The 21960-nt window shown below is 33.0% G+C and overlaps 7 protein-coding genes across 8 annotated transcripts; 4 read left to right on the top strand and 3 right to left on the bottom strand.

Moving 5' to 3' along the window:
- Nucleotides 1–536: 536 nt before the first annotated feature.
- Pglym78 (phosphoglyceromutase 78) lies at nucleotides 537–2179 on the top strand. The gene is made up of 3 exons (XM_033486202.2): nucleotides 537–752; nucleotides 1213–1710; nucleotides 1782–2179. Exons 1-3 carry the CDS (start codon nucleotides 653–655, stop codon nucleotides 1946–1948), a joined length of 765 nt encoding a protein of 254 aa, XP_033342093.1. The 5' UTR covers nucleotides 537–652; the 3' UTR covers nucleotides 1949–2179.
- A 226-nt stretch (nucleotides 2180–2405) lies between these two features.
- LOC117229639 (ras-related protein Rab-24) lies at nucleotides 2406–3953 on the top strand. Its single transcript, XM_033486234.2, has 4 exons — nucleotides 2406–2813; nucleotides 3154–3242; nucleotides 3330–3604; nucleotides 3670–3953. Exons 1-4 carry the CDS (start codon nucleotides 2700–2702, stop codon nucleotides 3801–3803), a joined length of 612 nt encoding a protein of 203 aa, XP_033342125.1. The 5' UTR covers nucleotides 2406–2699; the 3' UTR covers nucleotides 3804–3953.
- LOC117229623 (mitochondrial S-adenosylmethionine carrier protein) lies at nucleotides 3801–6336 on the bottom strand. 2 transcript variants are annotated; one of them, XM_033486214.2, is made up of 8 exons: nucleotides 6189–6336; nucleotides 5901–6029; nucleotides 5477–5633; nucleotides 5154–5263; nucleotides 4811–5051; nucleotides 4576–4714; nucleotides 4258–4500; nucleotides 3801–4192 (listed from the first exon to the last, which is right to left on the bottom strand). In XM_033486214.2, exons 2-7 carry the CDS (start codon nucleotides 5967–5969, stop codon nucleotides 4389–4391), a joined length of 828 nt encoding a protein of 275 aa, XP_033342105.2. In that variant the 5' UTR covers nucleotides 5970–6029; nucleotides 6189–6336; the 3' UTR covers nucleotides 3801–4192; nucleotides 4258–4388. The 2 variants fall into 2 exon arrangements, with proteins under 2 accessions (XP_033342105.2, XP_033342112.2); XM_033486221.2 differs by having other exon boundaries at nucleotides 5901–5956; nucleotides 6189–6331.
- A 347-nt stretch (nucleotides 6337–6683) lies between these two features.
- Nucleotides 6684–9171, top strand: LOC117229598 (man(5)GlcNAc(2)-PP-dolichol translocation protein RFT1). The gene is made up of 8 exons (XM_076520703.1): nucleotides 6684–6824; nucleotides 7022–7224; nucleotides 7308–7494; nucleotides 7561–7845; nucleotides 7903–8034; nucleotides 8108–8239; nucleotides 8316–8816; nucleotides 8891–9171. The coding sequence occupies exons 1-8, from the start codon at nucleotides 6765–6767 to the stop codon at nucleotides 9047–9049; spliced, it is 1659 nt and encodes a 552-aa protein (XP_076376818.1). The 5' UTR covers nucleotides 6684–6764; the 3' UTR covers nucleotides 9050–9171.
- Lamtor5 (Late endosomal/lysosomal adaptor, MAPK and MTOR activator 5) lies at nucleotides 9056–10381 on the bottom strand. Its single transcript, XM_033486422.2, has 4 exons — nucleotides 10203–10381; nucleotides 9796–9857; nucleotides 9608–9722; nucleotides 9056–9440 (listed from the first exon to the last, which is right to left on the bottom strand). The coding sequence occupies exons 1-4, from the start codon at nucleotides 10235–10237 to the stop codon at nucleotides 9377–9379; spliced, it is 276 nt and encodes a 91-aa protein (XP_033342313.1). The 5' UTR covers nucleotides 10238–10381; the 3' UTR covers nucleotides 9056–9376.
- Nucleotides 10382–10943: 562 nt separating this feature from the next.
- On the top strand, nucleotides 10944–19258 carry LOC117229650 (cytoplasmic aconitate hydratase). Its single transcript, XM_033486271.2, has 15 exons — nucleotides 10944–11072; nucleotides 11790–11882; nucleotides 11965–12131; nucleotides 12198–12343; nucleotides 12585–12978; nucleotides 13065–13236; nucleotides 13319–13536; nucleotides 16709–16868; nucleotides 16959–17179; nucleotides 17266–17422; nucleotides 17492–17727; nucleotides 17813–17949; nucleotides 18018–18165; nucleotides 18245–18411; nucleotides 18547–19258. Exons 1-15 carry the CDS (start codon nucleotides 11066–11068, stop codon nucleotides 18797–18799), a joined length of 2676 nt encoding a protein of 891 aa, XP_033342162.2. The 5' UTR covers nucleotides 10944–11065; the 3' UTR covers nucleotides 18800–19258.
- LOC117229722 (F-box/WD repeat-containing protein 4) lies at nucleotides 19005–21901 on the bottom strand. Its single transcript, XM_033486408.2, has 7 exons — nucleotides 21192–21901; nucleotides 20596–20874; nucleotides 20369–20519; nucleotides 20126–20289; nucleotides 19899–20027; nucleotides 19659–19806; nucleotides 19005–19589 (listed from the first exon to the last, which is right to left on the bottom strand). The coding sequence occupies exons 1-7, from the start codon at nucleotides 21389–21391 to the stop codon at nucleotides 19434–19436; spliced, it is 1227 nt and encodes a 408-aa protein (XP_033342299.1). The 5' UTR covers nucleotides 21392–21901; the 3' UTR covers nucleotides 19005–19433.
- Between the last annotated feature and the right edge of the window lie 59 nt (nucleotides 21902–21960).

Below are 21960 nucleotides of genomic sequence, written 5' to 3'. Positions count from 1 at the left end.
GATATATAAAAAAAGCGGAACGATAACATTGTTCAACATAATTAATTGCTTTTTGAATTTTGATCAACTACTACGTCGATTAATTATAGTCCGCGGTGTTATCATCTGCTTTTTTTCACGCGATATCGATGCAGTAGTTTATACTGAACAATTCTGTGCCCTGGGTTTATTGTTTTGTGCTCTAATTTAACAATAATTAATGTTTTCAGCGACCCTGTATTCTGATAGCGTTGGGCGACTGTGGCGCCTCTTGTGGAGGAAAACTGAAGCTCGGATCGGGGTCCGTACAGCGTCAATTAGTACGGTGGCAAAACGCTCAAACTGTTAACCAAAATCGATTGTCGGTAACTTGGCTAGCAGTTTCAGCGTTTTGCCGCTGTACGGACCCCGAACCGAGCTTCAGTTTTTCTCCACAAGAGGCGCCGCTACGGTGTCCTGTTAGAATCTGGTTCACGAGAAACATTGGAATATCGCAATTTATATACTCTGTGGTATGGGTTTGCGTGAAATTTTAAATAAAGCGCTCGCGGTATCGGATACAGTGACAGGTGGTGGGGGTCTGTGGCTGAAACAGTCGTGTAAAAGTATCGAAGGATCATTGTTCGTGGCTCGAGCTTCTCGTTTTAACAGTATTACCTCTTGTGATACAAAAATGTCGAAATACACGATTGTAATGGTCCGTCACGGCGAGAGCGAGTGGAACAAGTTGAACTTGTTCTGCGGATGGTACGATGCTGATTTGTCTGACAAGGGTAAGTGTTATCGGGATTACGAATGTGAAGAGGATTCTTCAAGGGCAAAAGGTCGATCTAGCAAAATGTCACGAAACGTTAGGTTCCTTTACCCGAAATATTTTTATAGATATTACACGTCAGTACATTCAAGGGTTATTTGCACAAACGTTGGTTATAAAATAAATGGTTACAAGACTTTCCTGAATGCAACGACTATCGGAAAAATGTTTTCGTAAGCATTTGTTTTTTAAAAACATGCAATCATGCTGACCTTTATATTTTGGGAGCGATATTTAACTTGTTAATAGAGTGAATTTGTAATTCTGTACACTTACGAGGACGTAACTGAAGACACGATCAATGAAAATATGTAAAAGAAAAAGAGACAAATTAATAGAAAACTATAATAATATAATAACACAAACGACAAATTAATTTAGTTTCTTAACAGATTAACAATGTATATTTTTAATACTAGGTAAAACTGAAGCAGTGTCTGCGGGTAAAGCAATAAAGGAAGCAGGATTGACATTCGATATTGCACATACGTCGGTACTGACTAGAGCACAAGAAACTCTGAAGTCAATTCTTAAAGAATCAAACCAAGAAAACATTCCTGTTAGTAAGACTTGGCGTTTAAACGAGCGTCACTATGGTGGTTTAACTGGAATGAATAAAGCAGAAACAGCGGCAAAATATGGCGAAGAACAAGTACAAATCTGGAGGAGATCGTTTGATATACCTCCTCCTCCGATGGAAAAAGATCATAAATACTATGAGACAATAGTAAAAGACCAAAGATATGCTGGTGAACTGAAAGAAGAAGAGTTTCCTAAATTCGAGTCCTTAAAACTGACAATTGAAAGAACATTGCCATATTGGAATAATACAATTATTCCGCAACTGAAGGAGGGAAAGAAAATCATTATTGCTGCTCATGGAAATAGTTTGCGTGGCATTGTGAAGCATTTAGACCGTAAGCTTTTACACATATTGAACATATTATAACATTTATAAGAATTGTAATACCAATGGTTTTCCTTTCAGAAATGAGCAATGATCAGATCATGGGTTTAAACCTGCCAACTGGTATTCCATTTGTTTATGAATTAGATGAAAACTTTAAACCTGTTGTGTCCATGAAGTTCTTAGGTGATGAGGAAACTGTGAAGGCTGCAATTGCAGCAGTTGCTGCACAAGGGAAAGCCAAGTGAAACTGAATAACTATGAAACAGAAACTTCGTTATTACTATGAAAAATATTGACTAGTTTATAGTTTGATCATTGTTGCAATATTTATTTTCAACATTAGAAAGATCTTTTGCAGTAAGGGTTCGAAATTCTATATACAATCATAATGTATGATACAAAATATTTATTGAAAATCATTATAAAAAGCATCAACAAAAAAATGTATAAATAAAATGTAATTATTTCCCCTGGCATTTTTCAAATTAAGTACTGAAACCTTAATTATTATTATTTGTTGCACTTGTAACAAAGTTACAGGTGAACGAAGAAAAAAAGGAATATGTACATATAGAATGCCCGCGAAAAGATGGTATATGCAGTAGGTAGATGGGATATCTGGTGGTGGGGGATAAGGATAGATATGTGCAAGTTTCTCTGAACGATCTGTATGCACTGTGTACCACGCTATCTATGTTACTTGCTGCCATCTTTTCACGGATGTACAGTACATTAGTAACAAGTAAGCAGGAGTATGACGCAGCGCAAATAGATTACACCGACGAATAATGTAGCTTTTTTCAAGCTACCCTGTATACAATTTCTGGGATGATTAGTTGATGCGTACTCAGTAATTTACTATGACTAAAGTGAATAAAATGGATCATTAAGCAGTATGCAGTTATAGAGCTTCGCAGTATATCTCGTACTTAAAATTGTTATTGACAATTGCGATAAAGATAGAAGTTATACTTTTAATCAAAATATCAATGAACTATGGAGAACGTTGATTTAAAAATTGTTTTATTGGGTGACAAAAATGTAGGAAAAACATGTCTTGTGACGCGTTACATACATGAAACATTTAATGATGAAATTTCCTTTAAAGGTGTAAGTACAATATACTGTTTTGTTTATCTATAGATTTATTGATAATCAAGTAATTCCATAGATGTTGAAATAATTTAACATCAGATGCATGAAATATTGATTGATTTAGTTGTTTATTGCTTTCATAGCAAATGTTAAATTATAGAAAGCTACTGTATTGAAATTTTGTAGAAATTCATAATAATTTATTTTATAACGTATTGTACTAATTTAGGCTATCTTGTTTCTCTTAGTTCGTGATGTGAAAGGAATATTCTAAGATAAAATCATTAAAATGTATGCTTAAAGTCATGTAAGAGGTGAATATCAAAACAAATTAACTCAGTTCCACTTTCCTTAGACAATAGGCGCCGCATATTCATCTAAGAAAGTAGAGTGTAATGGACTTTCGATTGTCCTAGGAATATGGGATACAGCAGGTTGCGAAAGGTAAACAGTTTCCATAACTCTATAAAAACTAAAAAATTACAAAATGATATTTGTAGTTATTTTATTAGAAATTTTATATTCTTGTAGATACGAGGCAATGACGAGGATGTTTTATCGTGAGGCTAAAGCTGCTATAGTATGTTTTGATGTTACAACAGCAGTTACCTTTCAAAGGGCAAAATTTTGGATCAGAGAACTCAGAGCAGTCGAAGAATCATGTAAAATATACATTTGTGGCACAAAAAATGATCTCCTTAAACCTGACGAGGTTCAATTTTTGGAAATGAGAGCTATAAACAATTATGCTACGAGCGTGAGGGCTAAATTGTATATAACATCCAGTAAGACCGGAGAAAATATTGGTAAGAATCGATGTTAGGTACATATTATTATGATCAATGTGGTATTAATTAATTTATTATTGTAGCTGAATTGTTTAATGTAATCGTGCAAGATTTTGTAGCAACTAATCCTGTTAAAGAAACGAAAGAAGTAGTTACCTTAAATTCACCAAGCAATCATGTTAGGAACAGGTTTAGGTGTTGTTCAAGGCAGACATAAAAGTGTTAGTATATTTTAAGTGTTGTCATTAATTTCAAGTAAGTGCACATTGTATAATGAATTCTAATACATTATTTCATAAACATGTAAAGATATCTCTATATTTAAATATCTTGAATATACTTTGAAATATATTCTCCATTTTTTAAATATTGCTTTTATTTTATTATAACGCTTATATGTATATCCAAAATAAATAACCATTAATTAAGTTTATACTTTCATCATGTAATGTAGGAATGTAATTTCAAAATATAAGTCTCAATCATTTAGATTTAATGAAAAATCAAAACTGATCCAAAGCCATTACCAATTATCTGTAGTACTTATTTAGTATCTTTGTGCAGTGCAAGAGAATTTATTGAGATAGAAACCTTGGTGCCAGCATACTGCAATAATTAATATTGTTATTTACACAGCTAAACCATTGAATATTTTATTATACCGACATTACCTTTCACTATAAAACTCTTTTTCAATATAATTTCTTCATCATCTAAATTCATTGTAATATTCTCAGCTATACATCCAACAAGAATTACTACATTGATATGTATGTTGTTTGTTGCTTGATTATTTGCAATATTACGGTGGTAGCGACGTTATACAAATTTCTCGAACTTTCTCATAAATGCCAAAAAATAAAAATCCACTAAGTGTAAAGCCAACCACTCGGGGAAGGAAACCTGCGAAAAGTCTGGAAATATGCGACGTCGACAAATATTATATGGAAAATATTGATATCATTCAAACAAAATCACTGATGGCATACCCTTTTATACCACATGCCTTGTAAACTTCCTTCAACATTGTAGAGATTTTTACTTCTGTTTTTTCTGCAGAAGTATTTGACAACATTATTCTAGTCTTCGCGACGTCTAAGGGTGTCGTTATAACCGCGGATATAGCCACTTGAAAATTAATGCTTAGATAAATATTTCATTGCATGCAATCAGAGTTTGGCATTTATCCATCATAACTTTTAATTAGACTAATTTTCTTATTACCTGACAACGATCCGCAAATGGCACCTTCTAATGGCATACAGTCTCGTCCCTGACGTTCTTTCCAATAAAGTTTTAAATATTCCCATAGTGGCATTTGAATTAAACCAAATGGTAAATCACGGAGAACAGTACTACCGTAACCGCGGTATAAAGTTCTTAATGGTAATTTATGTTGGTCACGTAAAAGCGCCTGTTTCCTTTGTTTTACTACTTCTACTGGAACTCGAATTACACACGCGCCCTGTTAGCGAAATCTCTGCGTATTTAAATTATACAAATTGATCGATACTTTAAAAAAAAATCCAAGTTTAAAGGTATGCAAATTAAAAAGAATATATTTTACCGTTTCTCCCAATGCCGCGGCGGCCATATGTATAAACATGTGGTACTGCTGGGGTATATGGGGTTGAAAAATTTCTTTCAATCCCTCGTAAGTCACAAAAAATACCGCAGCTAAAAATAATGCATTTGTTAGTGAAAAATGATCGTTGTTAGTTCAGAATACACATATATCTGAAGACAAATATGTACATCCTATAAACATCCAATGTGAAAAAATCGTAGGATTCGAATGTGATCGAAGATATGCATTGTATATTTGCGAATATTGAAAGTAATTAAGGTGCATGTAAACTTTTGTAAGTGGGTTGCATAATTAAAATTTACCCGATGGAGCAGATCCTATCATTACAGGGGCCAGCCCTTGATAAACTCGTTTAAATCCACCAGATTGAACAAAACCATGTTGGCTTTGTAAACGTGTTTTGAGCGTGTCCAGTGGAAAAGACACGAAATCACAAACGATTCCCGCGACAGCACCTGACTGTCGTGTATATAAAATTATTGTAACAATATTTGCATAGCATAATAAATAACCCAGATTATTTAGGGCTTTGATCTTAAGCGATTATTACTTCTACTATAGTCTACACTCGATCTATTTTAAAGTCGTTTACCTATACTCTAATCAATCATGGAATCGAGTTCGTGCAGTCACCATGCAGATTATGTATATCAAATTCGGAACACTAGATAACAAACTACTTTTAATTGTTATCGGAAACTAGTACATAAAATTTCGTCCACTTACAATAAATGATGTTAAAAAAACATTTGTTGCTCTTGAGGTCTCTTCTCCAGAATCTTCTTTATGAAGCATTTTTGGTTAGTAAGATATTTGCTTAATTAGTTAACATTTTCAGGTATCGATGTCTTTATCCTAAATGCAGCATTAATCACATCATCGAATGAAATGACAGATTATTTTTTGAGCGAACGATTGACTACAGCATTGTAGTTTTTTAACAATTTAACGATAATAAATTGTTGGCGATATGTATCATTAGAATTTTCATTTAAAATTTTGTATATTTATTACCCATATGGACGAAGTTATCACACGAAAGTCGGAAACATGTGTAAATTCTCACGCGATGACATCATTCCACTAACGTAAGTTCACTATGTGTTATCTATGTTCCGTCTTGTCGTCTGCTTTCCGATTGTGCTTGACACTCACGAGACCTAACCTACTCCTGCGTGCTCAAAGGACTACATATATATAAATATATATATATATAGATATATATAGCTTTTATACTGTCCTCTAGGTTAGGAATTAGGATTTAGGATGAGATTTTTGTTTTAAAAACGTTTTCTCACTAGTCCAAATAGATGAAGCGTGAGAATAGAGAATTACTAGGTACTCGAGACGTATATATAGGAAATCGCAACGCAATTACGTCATAAAAACTGTTAGATGCAGTATGAGGAAATTCTTGGCTTTTGTATTTGCTACATTTCGGTCAGTCGAGATCACGAATGACATTTCGAAGAAAATGATCGATTCGATGTTTTAGGAACTATTCAGGTGTTCACATAACCTTGAAATTTCATTGACACCCCTTTCGGCGGGAATCTCGAAAGATTTTGTATTCTCGCTCAGTCTGTAAAAATGTCTCAAAACATTTTGAAAAGCAGCTTGGAAAATGCTTCCTTCAATATTATATTTCAGGTATTTTGCCAACATAGCAAATCTTATCACTCTTATTCTACCAACATAATATGTTATTTCATGGTGACTGTCATTTCATATTCAATAAAAAATTAGTGTCGTACTTACAAATCGCAATTATGGCGATTTATTTACTTAATTGTTTTATACTAAGCTACGTTCGAAAAGCAATTAAATGGTCTCCCTTTTTTTTGTAGATACTATGTCGAGGTGTTACATTTGTTTTGAATGCATTTGTTGTTCGACATGTTGGTCAAGCAGTTTTGGGTGTTATAAATGTAAGGCTCCTGTTATTGGAGTCAATGATCTTGTTCTTATCTCGAGAACCATTTATGAAAGCATGCTTAACTAATACAGCAGAACATAATTGGGCACAAGTTGTTAATCTATTATGGATGACGTTAGTCTTTATAGTTAATTTGCTATAAAACAGAAAATCTTTTAAACCCGATAAAGAGACATTTTATGTAAATCTTTTTTCAGGGTTCCTATATGTTGTGTAATGTCTACAATATTTGGATACATATGGCTCTACGTTTTATCAACATCCGAAGAATTACCAGCTTATTATATGTTTGCAGTTTGGGCAGTTGCTCTGTCATGTATTATTGAATTATCATCATTAATTGTTCAATTGGTTGCTAGCGCATTTTTATTTGTTAAATTGAAAGTAAGAGTATGTTGTAGAAATAATGTTATTGATTTAGAACATTTTAATAGCTACTTAATATTTCAGATTGTTCTTGACACTATCATGATTGCTATTCGTACTTTAACATTTGTTCCATTAATACTTTACAATCCAGATAATGCATTATTTGCGTTTGGAGTAGCTCAATTAGTTGCAGCAATCTTTTATACTACTAGTCACTATGGATATTTCCATTACTACATCAAAAATATTAATAAACATAAGTTAAAGCGACGAATGTCATTGAAAGACAGTAAGGATGAGTATGTTGTAAGAGACTTTCCATTTAAAACGGTAATGGATTTCCTACCTGGACAGTTGGAAAATAAAGTATGTGCCAAGATCTACCTTGTTTTTGTTCTGAATATATAACTGTCTATATTTCAGGAATCATGTTTAGATAAAAAGTTATCTATTCTTACATGGAGCTTCTTTAGACAAGGAATTCTAAAACAAATTCTGACAGAGGGAGAAAGATTAATTATGACAGTGATGCCAGTATTAACGTTTACTGAACAAGTATTTAGCACAGAATTATTATTTTGTTATAAATTCTCTTATTAACATTAATCTTGTTTTCTTACTTCTACAGGGAACATACGAAATTGTGAATAATTTAGGTTCTTTAGCGGCAAGATTCATTTTCCGTCCAATAGAAGAAAGTGGGTATTTTTATTTTACCCAAATGATTAAACGAGATAAACCAATCAATGATCAAAATCCTGTAAGTAAATAAAAGACAAAAGTTCAGTGAACATTGATTTAATACGGATTAAATAAGAAAAGTATATGTATTTTAGGTAAAAATTCAAGAAAGTGTAAATGTTCTCACACATTTATGTTCAGCTGTTACTTCTATTGGTCTAGTTGTACTAGTATTTGGTCAATCATATTCAAGTACTCTACTATGGTTATATGGTGGTGCAAAATTAACTTCTCATCTACCTACACTTTTGATGAGGGCACATTGTTTAGCCGTTTTACTATTGGGCATAAATGGTGCCACAGAATGTTACACAAATGCTACAGCTGACAGTGCTACTATAAACAAGAGCAACTTAATTATGATCTACGAATCGATTGCGTTTTTGGTCGCATCATATTTGTTTGCAATATGGTTTGGACCAGTTGGTTTTATTCTCGGAAATTGTGTGAACATGAGCTTAAGAATTTTGCATTCTACTGTCTTCATTAATAGAAGATACAAAGACACGGCATACCGTCCGTTACATGGATTAGTGCCAAAGCCTATGTTTTCTGCTTCTCTTTTTATAGCAGCTTTAATCACCAATCTGTCTCATGTAAAAGAAACAGTTTTTTATACTGTATTTTTTATCAATATTCTGAACTATATTTTAACATTTCTTTGTTCTAGGCTTACTTTTTCCCCGGTGAGAAAGTTCTACACCTAATTACTGGAGTGATTATGTTTATAATTGTATTAATATCATGGATTTACGAGCATCATGACCTAATCAGGCTTAGTACAAATAAATGGTACGAAAGAAGAAATAGACATAAGAAGAGTGACTGACCTTAATTATGTTAAAATGCTGGTTTATTAATATTTACATACAAACTTATTTACAAGAGTGCTGCAATGTGGAAATTATATAAATTTTCTAAAGTTTAATAATTATGTATTTTCTATATTGATACAGTTCAGATCGAGCAATTGCAAATATTCCTATCTCAACGAAATTACATTTAAATTATTTACTCAGAGGCTCTATATATAAATATATATATATATATATAGATAGATGGATAGATAGATATACAATTAACAAAATAATTCTAAACGCAATGAGATTTAGCTTAAATATAACCAGTATTATTAGTTTGGAAAACAATCATTTCTTTACATAGAGATGTCCTTATAAATTGCACCTACCACGGGACCTTGGCGTTGTATAAGGCACTTCCTATAAAATTGTTTATAATATTCTTTTGTATTCCTAATTCAGTACAACTTGTATAGACTTGTTTAGTTTCAATATTGCTTTAATAAATTCTTAATTAATAATTTAAAATTCAATGTAAAATCCTTAGTATTAATAATATGAAGATATTAAATTATTTTATGTATTACCTGCTATCATTTTGAAGGGCTACGATAGCAGTTGGCGAATCTGCCTCCAACTTTGCAACTTGATCAGCAATAGCTGCAATTATTCCTGCACTCTCTGTAGATGCATCTCCTTTAACTTAAAGAAGATTATGATACTTTTATTATTTTATGATATATAGCTTTGAATATCATACACTTAAAAAAATTACCTCCCAAACATAATCCTGTATGATCTGCCAAGATACAACCAACAATACCCTCCATATTATTTCTACAAAAAGACAAAATAAGGTTAACTTGCTATATACTATATGTGTCCTATGTTCTGGTTTATCCGGTTAAATTAATTTCTATCGATTAATACAGATCAATAAAACATATTTTCCTTTAACAGCTGATATTAAAAAGTTTTTTGAAATTGCATACTATAATGTGGGAAAGACGTGATATTTTCATTATTGTTCTAATATAAATAAGTGAAAATTTTATTTTCTAACTGAAAATTTACAGTAGTGTAATTGTTTGCGAAAAACTGCATTATAAGCAGACATGTAAACATTCGTTTATGTACTTTACGTTGAATGAATAATGTAAATTCTTTCGACATTCAACTTACACGTCATCGAGTGTTTTTTCTAAACTTTTTTCCATTTTATTGCTGTAATTGTTTTATTGGATACACTTTCCGAATATTGATAACTTGTTAAAAACAATTTGACATAAGGAATTCACCGTACACCGAGATTTGACAAATATTGTTGCAACAGGTTTAATCGATGAATTCGATATATCATATCGAATCCCATCGAGAATCGTTCGATACATTGTAGTCTGTAACCAGGGTGTCAAAAATATTGTATATATAAATTTTACGACTATGTAATATGCAATACTATACATATACGTAAGTATGTGTATACTTACTTTCTAAGTACAAGGTAAATTAAGAAAATATAATGGCAAAAGGCTTATACGCCGAAACAACATTTTTTATACAAGTAATTAGGATCTTTAAAAATAATTAATTCCATATTTTCTATTAACAAATTTTAATAGAAAATATGAGCAGCAGAGTAAAAAGCAGAGTAAACAATGTAAATTCTCGGATGAATGAATTATTTTTATAGAATCTGTTACACAAATATGTTAATACTTCAATTCTGTACTTACGTTCATTTGTTAAAATTATATTCATGAACGTATAGAAACGTTTATACATATCGTGTGTCTGTATAAAAAAAGAGTTATATATCTCTTATTATTTTAGTTTTTCTTTTACTTATCTCTTATTATTCTAGTTGAAAGAATAAGGGAATTTAGAATTCCGTAATTTAAACGAAATTTGTAAACTCCTGTTTGTACCACCCTATATAAACAATATCTACTTCGTAACCTCGCAACTCGCAACTCGCAATCACAACTCGCAATCGCAACTCGCAAGTAAGGAAACTGGACGACGTGACTCGTACAGTAACAATCATGGCTGGTAAGTCTAACTATCTGCGTTTGTTTCTCCTTAATTATTTTAAGAAAATGTAGTAAATACAAGTATAAATAATGTACTATGATCGCAAAAAATTATATTAATTCAATTTCTACTTATATAAAAATGTAATGCGTTTTATTATTCATATTATAATATTTGTATAATGTTATATTCGAAATGTCCCAAATTTAAGAGGTACCGGATGAAAGATCGTCTTAAATGATATGTTTTTACAATATTCTTTTTATGACAGCATATAAAAATATTTTATTTTCGAGGATTTCATTATATACTTTCAATAAACATTCATGTGTAAATAGAAACGTAGTTTGGCATCGGTCATAATACATTTATGACACCTGTTATATTTGACAAGTTCATTATTCAATTTTATTTTTCACATGTTTTAATTTTATTTATATTTGAAATATGTGAATGTAATAATATTAATTATGCGGATACGAACTAACTTCTTCCATAGATTAATTTCATACATACGTAAATTTAGTTTTTAATTTCAGTTAAATTATTGATAATTTCTTTTAATTCTTTAACAAACAATTTTCGTACTGATATATTTTTTTAACCTATTTACATAAAAGAAATACATTAATTTATTAACTGTATATTTTATTGAAATTTTTTTTATCATATTGTTAAAATATAATTAACAATTAAACAATTTAATTAAACTTTTCATACTTTCTGTATTTTTAGGAGACAATCCATATAATCATCTGCTTAAGTCTATTACCATCGAATCCAAAGATTACAAATACTATGACATCAGCAGCTTTGGAAAGAAATATGGTATGTGCATGGAAATGATCTGTTGCATTATTTAGTATCACAAGAATTATAATCAATTTATACAAATGGTTTGTCTCTGTAGACAGGTTACCGTACTCCATCAGAGTTCTTCTAGAAAGTGCAATAAGGAATTGTGATAATTTTCAAGTAAAAACAGATGATGTTGACAAAATCTTAGATTGGGAAACAATTCAAGCTCTAGATAATGGGGCAGAAATAGCTTTTAAACCAGCCAGGGTGATATTACAGGTATATGAAGACATATAATAAATTGTATGAGATGTATTAATTAAATTTTTTAATATCTGTAATTAGGATTTTACGGGAGTGCCTGCAGTGGTGGATTTTGCAGCTATGAGAGATGCTGTTAAAAGATTAGGTGCTGATCCAGATAAGATAAATCCGATTTGTCCATCAGATCTTGTTATTGATCATTCGATACAAGTTGATTACATTAGAAGGTATTATATACTCGTTATAATATATTTTCCAACCGAGGTGAAGCATGGGAAACACTTATCGAATTATAGAAGATATGAAGTTTTGTTATTTCGTCATAATATAACGATATTATGTAATAAGGTTACAAACGTTCTAATTATAATGAGTGAAACGATAATAATTCGACATTTGAAACACTGATAGTGGCTACAGTAAACAAGGAAGATAATAGTTTTGATAATGATATCATCCTTTTTTTAGCCCTGATGCTTTGAAAAAAAACGAGGATCTTGAATTCGAAAGAAACAAAGAACGGTTTATGTTTTTAAAATGGGGTGCCAAAGCATTCAAAAATATGTTGATTGTTCCACCAGGAAGTGGAATAGTGCATCAAGTCAATTTAGAATATTTAGCCAGAGTTGTATTCAACATAGATAATTTGCTGTACCCTGACAGTGTAGTTGGGACAGATTCGCATACAACTATGATAAATGGTCTTGGTGTACTTGGTTGGGGTGTAGGCGGTATTGAAGCTGAAGCTGTTATGTTAGGGCAAGCAATATCTATGTTAGTACCGAAAGTTGTAGGGTATAGATTAGAGGGAGTTCTGAATCAATATGCTACTTCAACCGATCTTGTTCTTACAATTACAAAGGTAAAAACATAAAATACAAGTATCTTGCTACGAGTGTGCTGTAGACAGTATATGGTTTGTAGAATAGTATTTCTATCTACTTGTAGAATCTACGTCAAATTGGAGTTGTTGGAAAATTCGTAGAATTCTTCGGTCCTGGTGTATCTCAACTAAGTATTGCAGATCGAGCTACGATATCAAACATGTGCCCAGAATATGGTGCTACAGTTGGATTCTTCCCAGTTGATCAGCAAAGTTTAGCATATCTGAGACAAACAGGTAGATCTAGTAAATCTGTTTAGGAAACAAAGCTGTATAATTGTATGATTGTTACAAACTTATTCGTATTCCTTTTTGATAGGAAGATCCGAAGATCATATTCAAAGAATTGAGAAATATCTTACCACTATACGAATGTTGAGAAATTTCGACGATGAAAACGAAAACCCCATCTTTTCCGAAGTAGTCACACTGGATCTAGGAACTGTCGTTTCCAGTGTCAGCGGTCCTAAAAGGCCTCACGATCGCGTCTCCGTGACGGATATGAAGACAGACTTCAGGAATTGTTTGACTAACAAGGTAAAAATTTAAATCCGCCGCAGTTTTTAGTATGGAAACCGTTTTGATACTGTAGTGTTAGCAATGATACATAGACAATATATATGAGGGTGTAAAGCTGGCTGAAGATAAGTCAGTACTCATATGGGACAAACATAACCCAGTGACGTTCAATTATTACCGTCACACTGGATCAGGTTTATCTCATGTTGTACTTCCAGCCATAGGCGGTGCAGAGTCCTAAGCGTGTCGAGGTGCTTCCAGTTAGCGATGGTAGAAAACGAAAGAATCCCAAGTAACTACTGCTGTGATATGAGTCCTAGCTGATGACACATCACAGCGATAGTTACAGCGGATTTTTCCATTTCGAAGCGATTGCTGTACATGCATTCAAAGCGTGTGTGTCGCTGTCCTATTGTTGAAAGAATGAAAAAGGAAAGATTTTACCTTCTCAACGAAGCTGGTCGGCACGAGGATATGTCACGTGCATTTTGCCTTGCTGATCTAGCTTTATGGTCTCTCAATTCACCATACAGTTAGATCACCAAAGAAAAATAAACGGGACGTTTAGGGAGGTGTCGAAGCCGCAAAATCCACGATGATCAGACTTACTATCATGGACGAGTATTTCGATCTAGTCACGACTTCATCCCAGCGTTTCACTAGACGAATACTTCGTCCATGATGGTAAGATAGGAGTAAACTGTTGTATCTGTTCTGATGATTAGAGGCAGACATTGGATGGAATCCCACCCGGTGAGGAGTTATTGAATGCAACCGCACTGAGCAAAATTCCATCCGACAGCACTACCGATGTCTTCTTTGTCAGAGTTCCTTGATCAAATTGTGTATTGCAGAATGTAGTTGATGCGTTTATAGAAAATATTCTAGACTACTAATAGACAACAGTTGATTAATACAGATAGGAAATACAGTTATTCAAACGAATTAAACTACGCGTAACTCACATTGTAAGGGCCGTGTTCACTCGCAGCACTGGTAATTGCACACTGATGATCTTCCTCGTTCGTCAGGCCGCATTTATACATACCCTGGCCGCCCCCACCCTTCGCTCAAGTACCGCATAAGTACTTGACGGGACAGACCTCTGTCCCTACGGGATGGGCCTCTATCCAGTGACGTTTTACGAGGTTCCTAAACCTAGTTGATACATCTCAGGTAGAAAAGGACCCCCCATGGCTCAACCAAGGTTGCTGCCGTTGTCGTTTTGCAATGGTTGCAGTGACAGTATCCGTTTAAATATATCCGTTTTTCAATTTAAATTCTAGCATGCAATGTTCATGCGCAAAATATTAGGTTGCAAAATATTAATTGTATTTCTATTTTGTTTAGGACGTGATTATTTAAAGTATATACAATATATAGTAAAGCATACAAAATATGTAGGTTTAATAACATAAATGCTGGGCATGAACTACATATCTGTAAAATCTATTAAAATGACGTAGAATGAATAGAGATTTGTGAAAATTGTACAAGGGTTATTATACTTCATGAAGAAGAACTGCGACGCGTTCAATCATATTGGAAACAAAAGTCGTGAGAACGTGATGAAGCAACAATGAACGGGACGATTTTAAAAACAAGGGATCGATCGATTTCTATTGAAAGATGTTCAACATCGGAATCACGTTACTGTGCTATACGAATATAACTGTATAGTTATGGCTATATATAATATAATAACTATATATAATATGCTGCACGAATGAAGACTAAAGTTGTTGTTTAATGTTGAGAATAGACCAACTCTCTGTTGGCATTCTTACAAAATATTAAATTCGTTAAATATTTTTTATGCAAAAAATAATAAAAATTGCATAATAAAATGTATAAGCATATGAAAATGAAATCGATTAATTTTGTTTTAAAAAATGCATCCATCATTTTTTTACTTCATAAAATATTCGTACAAAGGATCTAAAAAACTTGTACACTTAATGGTCGTAGTCTAAATTCAGATAAATTTAATTAATAATCCATTTGTTAAATTGAAATGATTGAAAAGGAAGAAAATATTTTGTGAGCCGTCAATGGAATGGGAAGTTATTGATCATGGATTACGGAAATGAAGCAATTTTACATACTTGCCAACGATCGATCGATCCTGAATTTCACGAAGAAAGCGAGCGACTGACTTCGATCTAGCCACGAACGTCGTCTGACCTCGCTTGAAATTGCTGATATGACAGCTGTTCGTTTTGCAAACCTCCACAGATTTTGTTGCAAACTGTTACTTTACGAACAGAGCTATTTCTCCTGTTTCGTATTGCAACGATCGGTATTGCTATCGCATTACCATATCGTTCCGAGTATTTTTCGTTCGCGAATTCTGTACGATCATTCTTTACAAATTGTAAATTACAATTTTCATTCATGATACATACATATATGTATATGTACATACTTTTGAAAATCTCAAATTATTGTGATGGTAAATGTCTTCGAGGCATAGCATCCTCTATTTATAGTTGTTATCTTGAAATTTAAAAAAATGAGCAAATAACAGTACTCGATGCCTGCAGAAATAGCGAAAGCAACCCTCATCACGAGGAAATGACAGGCCGGTGACGTCGACGGTTTTAACTGTCCAAAACAATGCCTGTAGGCTAAGGGGTAGGCTTTAGAAATTTGAGGTACCGTCCAAAGTACATACCTGCAATGACCTCCCAGCGAGATCTTCTGGAGAAATACCGATTCCCGATTTTTCCACGTTTTCAAAATATTTACTGGAATATTTTTGAATATTTCTAATAAGATTTTTTAAAATAAATTGTTACTATTGTAAATGCATGAATTAAAATCTATACAAAAAGCGTTGCAAAGATTCCATTGTTTTTGCGCTTTGAGTGACGTATGTTGAAATAAGCTAGAAACTGCTGGTTTCATGCACAATAGTGCATCCTCAGCGAATCACTTATTGGACAATGAGATGTATGTAAAATGGTCGTTGACACTGCTGGGTCAAGAAACTTTCTGCTCACGAAAGAATTTACGTGTACGACGCGTGAAAAAATCTTTTATGCTTGAAAGTATGTGTGAAATATTGTCTACTCGTTTGTGCAAATAACACGATTTTTAAAGAACAAAGTTTTTAATTTCACGGGAAATCGAAAAGTATGATAAAGCTGACTGTATTTATCTAAGACAATGTATATACTTTCGTTTCAAGGTAGGATTCAAGGGATACGGCTTAAGCCCTAAAAAGGTGGACTCCGTAGGTATGTTCGAGTATGAGGGAAAGGATTATAAACTAAGGCATGGTTCCGTAGTTATTGCCGCTATTACTAGTTGTACTAATACTAGTAATCCTAGTGTTATGCTTGGAGCAGGTAAAATATCATTTATAGAAACTTCAATTTTATTTCAAATCTCTTGAATATTTCATAGAAACCATTTTTATGGTGTTATTAAAATTTTAGGTCTTTTGGCAAAAAACGCGGTGGAAGCTGGCTTAACCGTCGCACCGTACATAAAAACATCCTTGGCTCCAGGCTCGGGGGTAGTTACTTACTACCTGAAAGAAAGCGGGGTGACTCCATACCTGACGGCGTTAGGATTCGACAATGTTGGTTATGGGTGTACGACTTGTATCGGTAATAGTGGCCCTCTTCCTGACGCTATTGTAGAAACCATTGAAAAAGTAAGAATTTCAAAAATTCTATCGCACATTAATTTTACTGAATTCGTTACGTTCAATCTGAAATGTTTTTTTTTTTATTAAATCAGAACGGACTTGTGTGCTGCGGCGTACTTTCCGGCAACCGTAATTTCGAGGGTAGGATTCATCCTCACACGAGGGCAAATTACTTAGCGTCACCGCTGTTAGTAATTGCTTACGCCATCGTTGGCACGGTGGACATAGATTTTGAAAAAGAGCCATTAGGTAAACGAACACGCCCGAACAAAGTATGAGTCACGTGTATGGCCTTGGAATGATATTGAAAATTTCCAGGTCGCCGAGCGGACGGCAGTCCAATATATCTTCGAGATATTTGGCCCACCAGAACGGATATTCAAATAGTAGAACAGAAAAATGTGATCCCGGCTATGTTTAAAGAGGTTTATAGCAAAATAGAGCAAGGCAGTTCCAGCTGGGCCAATTTAATAGCGCCTGAGAACATACTGTATCCATGGGATTCACAGTCCACGTATATTAAGAGTCCGCCATATTTTGATGAGTTACAAAAGGTGATTTACAACGACGGTCTATTGAAATTATACATATGTTATTTTGACATAAAATTAACTATAAAATTGTTTTGTATACGTTTAGGAATTACCAAAAATGAAGCCAATAAAAGGAGCACATGTTCTTCTGAATCTCGGCGATTCTGTTACAACGGATCACATCAGTCCAGCTGGAAGTATTGCTCGTAATTCTGCAGCAGCGCGATACCTTGCTGGTCGAGGGTACGTTTCATTCATAGTTAATGGACATTGTCATCAATATTTATTATACATTATTATTAAATTGTTAGGTTGACACCGAAGGAATTTAATTCTTACGGATCACGTAGAGGTAACGACGCAGTAATGTCTCGAGGCACTTTTGCCAACATTCGTTTAGTGAATAAATTTGTCGGCAAACCTGGACCACGTACAATTTACATTCCTACTAATGAAGAGGTTCGTCATAAATTTATGAATTAAATAGATTTCCAGATAAATTACATGTTTATTGATACAAATCTTAATTAATTTTTAGATGGATGTTTTCGATGCCGCTGAGAAATACGCAAAAGATCAAAAGCCTTTAATCATTCTTGTCGGTAAAGAGTACGGATCTGGATCTTCTAGGGATTGGGCTGCAAAAGGTCCATATCTTCTTGGAATTAGAGCAGTTATAGCTGAATCTTACGAGAGAATACATAGGTAAGCATTTTTTAAAATATATATATATTAATTAAATTATTACTTAAATTACTTATTATTAATTAAATTATAGAATACAGAATTTTTAAGAAAATGACTGAACAAATTTTTGCTTTCATATTTGTAATTTTCTAGGTCAAATTTGGTAGGTATGGGTATTATTCCGTTAGAATACCTACCTGGGCAAAACGCGGATTCCTTAGGATTGACTGGACTCGAATTATATGATATTCCCATCCCTGAAGATGTTCAGCCTGGCCAGAAGGTTATCGTTACGACAAACGATGGGAAGAAGTTTGAAGTAATCGTACGGTTTGACACTGAGGTTGATTTAACATATTTCAAACACGGTGGTATTTTGAACTATATGATCAGGAAAATGCTCTGATATGCATAGCAGACGACAGATGAAGTCTGAATTATTCTATCGAGAAATGTTACTTAACACAATACTTAACTTTGGGTTTGGACTGGCAGCATAAAATGTCTTAGTATATCCATATCCTTTATACTTAGTAAAAGAAGTAAATTAGAACGAATACGATATCGCATCCTTATTACGAGACGTTAGTGGATAAAGAAATAACAATGAATTTATGTTTGATAAATATATATTTATTTTTGAATATTACAAATTCTATTAGAGGAAATAGTTTTATACTTTGATATATTATACAAGGAAGATTAACGTCGTGTATTAGCAATTCGATTAGTTACGATTTACACAGTAAATAATGTTCAAGTTTCGATCAAGTCAAATTTGTTTAATATTTTCTAACAGTCTTTGAAATGAGCTGAGGGGAAATGAATATTTGTTAATATAATAAAATATCTATAAATTGTTTCATTGTGATTCACATTTTAACCTTAGAACTAAATCTTCCAGATGCTTTATATTGTAAAATATCTCATTTTCACGAACCCTGCTATATTTTTGTACAATACCAAAGCCTTTCTTAAAGATTTCCAATGCGCGATCGATTATGCAATTCAACTCGTGCTCACCTGTGTTGCCCATAGTCCTATCTAAGAATGGCTCTGTAATTAGTCTGTTTGTATGAATAACCCGAGAATGCAAGTTCAACTAACTGTTTATCCGTGGCTCCATATAAATGAGCACTGTCAAAAGCCAAACAATAAACAGGGCTTGACATTCTACTATGGTTCATAAAGTAGAGCTGTGAGAAAAATATAAGTATTTTTTATCTGATGAACACTATTTGAAGTATGTATATTCTGTTACTGACTTGCAAATAGTATTTCTGTCTTTGATCCCATAGAACAGCCTTGCTATTGAATTGAGTTCCAGTAACCATTGTATTGTAATAATCTGATGATATACAATATACAATTGCAACCGTTGGATCAGCCCATGAACATACACAAGTTCCAGTCCTAAAGAAAACGAAAAACAATAAAATTTAATAATGTTATATACATAAATGCAAAATTTTGTAGCAAGGCATAAAATTTATTTGTTGTTATACCTCAAGTCCCATTTTCGAATGTAAGTATCATATCCACAAGTGAGCAGAATTTGTGGATTGTCCCAAACCATGTCTAATACCCCTGCTCCCCTCCTCCAATTGTGTTTTAATATATCAGATTCACTGTAACTAAAATGTTTTTATTACACTATTGAATCTGAAAATATATGTTTATTAAGCAATCACTTATTAGAACACATTTATGTTATATGGAAAGTGTAACATACCATTCGAGATCAAAAATATGAAGAGAAGTTTTCACACTGTTTCCAGCCGAACCCACAGCAACCTTTTTACCCGTTGGATCTGCAGCAAGGGACCAAACCCTATCTGCAATGTTCAAAGTAGCCAGAGGTACATTTAAAATTCGCTCTCTTAAAGGTCCCCAAATCTAGATAATAATTTATAATTTGATATTGGATTGCAAAACTGATGATTACAGTTACGTTTATATTATTTGAGAAAATTACCTTTACTATTCCATCCCCAGAACCTGATACAATTGCATCACAGGTTTCATCCACTGCATTTACATCACATGTATGAGCTTTAGGAATACTACAATAAAAGTTTACGTTTTCATCACATCTTGACTTTGTCCAAAACTGTATACTACCATCTCTGAAAAAATTGTTCAGTTTTAAAAGACTACAACGATATTCTTCTTATTTTTGTTATTGACATTTCTATTGCGTACCTGTGACCAGTGATGATACATTGTTTTCTAACAATGAATTTGCATATATCACTCCTAATATTGTTACTAACTATAATACGATTGTTTTCTGGAAAACGATGTGTACGTCTGAAACCGCATAATTTATTCCCACCACTCCACCATAAAACATTCTTGGTCAATTGTATCCATGGCATAAGTTTTGTTTTCTGCGCCAGAAGGACTTTCTTCTCAAATCTACCATACTGCCAGTTGTTTGTAACATGCCATTTTTTACGCAAACATAGTAATGGATTGCACCTATAATTCAGCAATAATACTCGTGATCAAAAAATGAATACTATTATAAAATCTTATTTTGTTGTTTTATTATACATAAATGCATAAGAATATTTTTACTCAACAAATTTGTGTTTTGTTGATTACACGCATAGAGGGAGGTTTTTAGTTATCTATTAATTAATATGGACACTGTCTTGTAAATTAATGTATACCACGATGTATAAGGTATATAAACGTAAATAAGTAAAGAGGGATCATTAAATATGAATAAGAATTCTATGAAAATTACAATATAGTTGAGAGGACAAAAGAAGATGAACTGTAACCTAACAGACCTGTCGCGAAATTTCTCCGATGTTTGATTCGTCGCGACCGGCTGTTTGCTTTTCTTGATCCAAAGTGTATCGCTTTGTACGATATCATAGAATCGTTTGCATACTTCACTAAGTCGTACCAAGTCGAATGCATGACAGTAATTGAAAATTAAGATCAAAACGTCAGACGGCAAAGTGTCTAACCGCCACGCATCTGCCATTTTTGTCAATCCAATCCAATCACGTGTATGTATGTAGCGATGGCAATGGTAAGGATGGTGAAAACGATATTTTTCAAGTCAAATATCGATATTTTGTTTTATTTTTGTAACGATATATTCTACTATCGATACGCAGTTCATGATAACGAAATCCATTAATTAGATATAACGTCAGCTAAACATAAGTCTCTAAATAAGTCTCTCTTATCTAAATTCTTTCACTGACATTATAAATAAAATATTTTACATTTTATAATTGTATTATTTATTAATTTCTTTTAAAAGTGCACGATTTTCGTTTATATTTAACTTGTAGATAAATTTTGATTTAATGACACGTATCGATATATTTTATTCCCGATATCATGTGTATCGACATTCTGGAAATTAACATATATCGATACACTTCGGACGTATTAACCATCACTAATCACGTGACGACCGCGAATACAACAGCTGTTTAATGTTACGCAAAATGTCATATGTAGACAGCTTTCCGTTCATCGATGACTAAGAAAGATTTGTTTTGCAATAGGCGTGCAGAAGCCATCGTATTATGAGACCGACAA

The sequence above is a fragment of the Megalopta genalis genome, chromosome 3, assembly GCF_051020955.1.
Source record: "Megalopta genalis isolate 19385.01 chromosome 3, iyMegGena1_principal, whole genome shotgun sequence".
In the NCBI taxonomy this organism is placed as follows: domain Eukaryota; kingdom Metazoa; phylum Arthropoda; class Insecta; order Hymenoptera; family Halictidae; genus Megalopta; species Megalopta genalis.
This window is presented reverse-complemented; position numbering and strand designations above follow the sequence as displayed.

Coding starts and splice junctions, on each gene's coding strand:
- LOC117229623 (XM_033486214.2), bottom strand. CDS start 5,969: ATGCTTCATAAAGAAGATTCTGGAGAAGAGACCTCAAGAGCAACAAAT. Junction 5,052..5,153: donor CCGCGGCATTGGGAGAAACG/GTAAAATATATT, acceptor TTTCGCTAACAG/GGCGCGTGTGTAATTCGAGT. Junction 4,715..4,810: donor CATTTGCGGATCGTTGTCAG/GTAATAAGAAAA, acceptor TTAATTTTCAAG/TGGCTATATCCGCGGTTATA.
- Lamtor5 (XM_033486422.2), bottom strand. CDS start 10,237: ATGGAAAAAAGTTTAGAAAAAACACTCGATGACGT. Junction 9,858..10,202: donor GAAAAAACACTCGATGACGT/GTAAGTTGAATG, acceptor GTCTTTTTGTAG/AAATAATATGGAGGGTATTG. Junction 9,723..9,795: donor TACAGGATTATGTTTGGGAG/GTAATTTTTTTA, acceptor ATCTTCTTTAAG/TTAAAGGAGATGCATCTACA.
- LOC117229722 (XM_033486408.2), bottom strand. CDS start 21,391: ATGGCAGATGCGTGGCGGTTAGACACTTTGCCGTCTGACGTTTTGATC. Junction 20,520..20,595: donor TGTATCATCACTGGTCACAG/GTACGCAATAGA, acceptor CAATTTTTTCAG/AGATGGTAGTATACAGTTTT. Junction 19,590..19,658: donor GACAGAAATACTATTTGCAA/GTCAGTAACAGA, acceptor TTTTTCTCACAG/CTCTACTTTATGAACCATAG.
- LOC117229639 (XM_033486234.2), top strand. CDS start 2,700: ATGGAGAACGTTGATTTAAAAATTGTTTTATTGGGTGACAAAAATGTA. Junction 3,243..3,329: donor GATACAGCAGGTTGCGAAAG/GTAAACAGTTTC, acceptor ATATTCTTGTAG/ATACGAGGCAATGACGAGGA. Junction 3,605..3,669: donor TAAGACCGGAGAAAATATTG/GTAAGAATCGAT, acceptor TTATTATTGTAG/CTGAATTGTTTAATGTAATC.
- LOC117229650 (XM_033486271.2), top strand. Junction 12,979..13,064: donor TTGTTCTTACAATTACAAAG/GTAAAAACATAA, acceptor ATCTACTTGTAG/AATCTACGTCAAATTGGAGT. Junction 17,950..18,017: donor CGATACCTTGCTGGTCGAGG/GTACGTTTCATT, acceptor TTAAATTGTTAG/GTTGACACCGAAGGAATTTA.
- LOC117229598 (XM_076520703.1), top strand. CDS start 6,765: ATGTCTCAAAACATTTTGAAAAGCAGCTTGGAAAATGCTTCCTTCAAT. Junction 7,225..7,307: donor GTTAATCTATTATGGATGAC/GTTAGTCTTTAT, acceptor ATCTTTTTTCAG/GGTTCCTATATGTTGTGTAA. Junction 7,495..7,560: donor TTTTATTTGTTAAATTGAAA/GTAAGAGTATGT, acceptor TTAATATTTCAG/ATTGTTCTTGACACTATCAT.
- Pglym78 (XM_033486202.2), top strand. CDS start 653: ATGTCGAAATACACGATTGTAATGGTCCGTCACGGCGAGAGCGAGTGG. Junction 753..1,212: donor TGCTGATTTGTCTGACAAGG/GTAAGTGTTATC, acceptor TTTTAATACTAG/GTAAAACTGAAGCAGTGTCT. Junction 1,711..1,781: donor CATTGTGAAGCATTTAGACC/GTAAGCTTTTAC, acceptor TTTTCCTTTCAG/AAATGAGCAATGATCAGATC.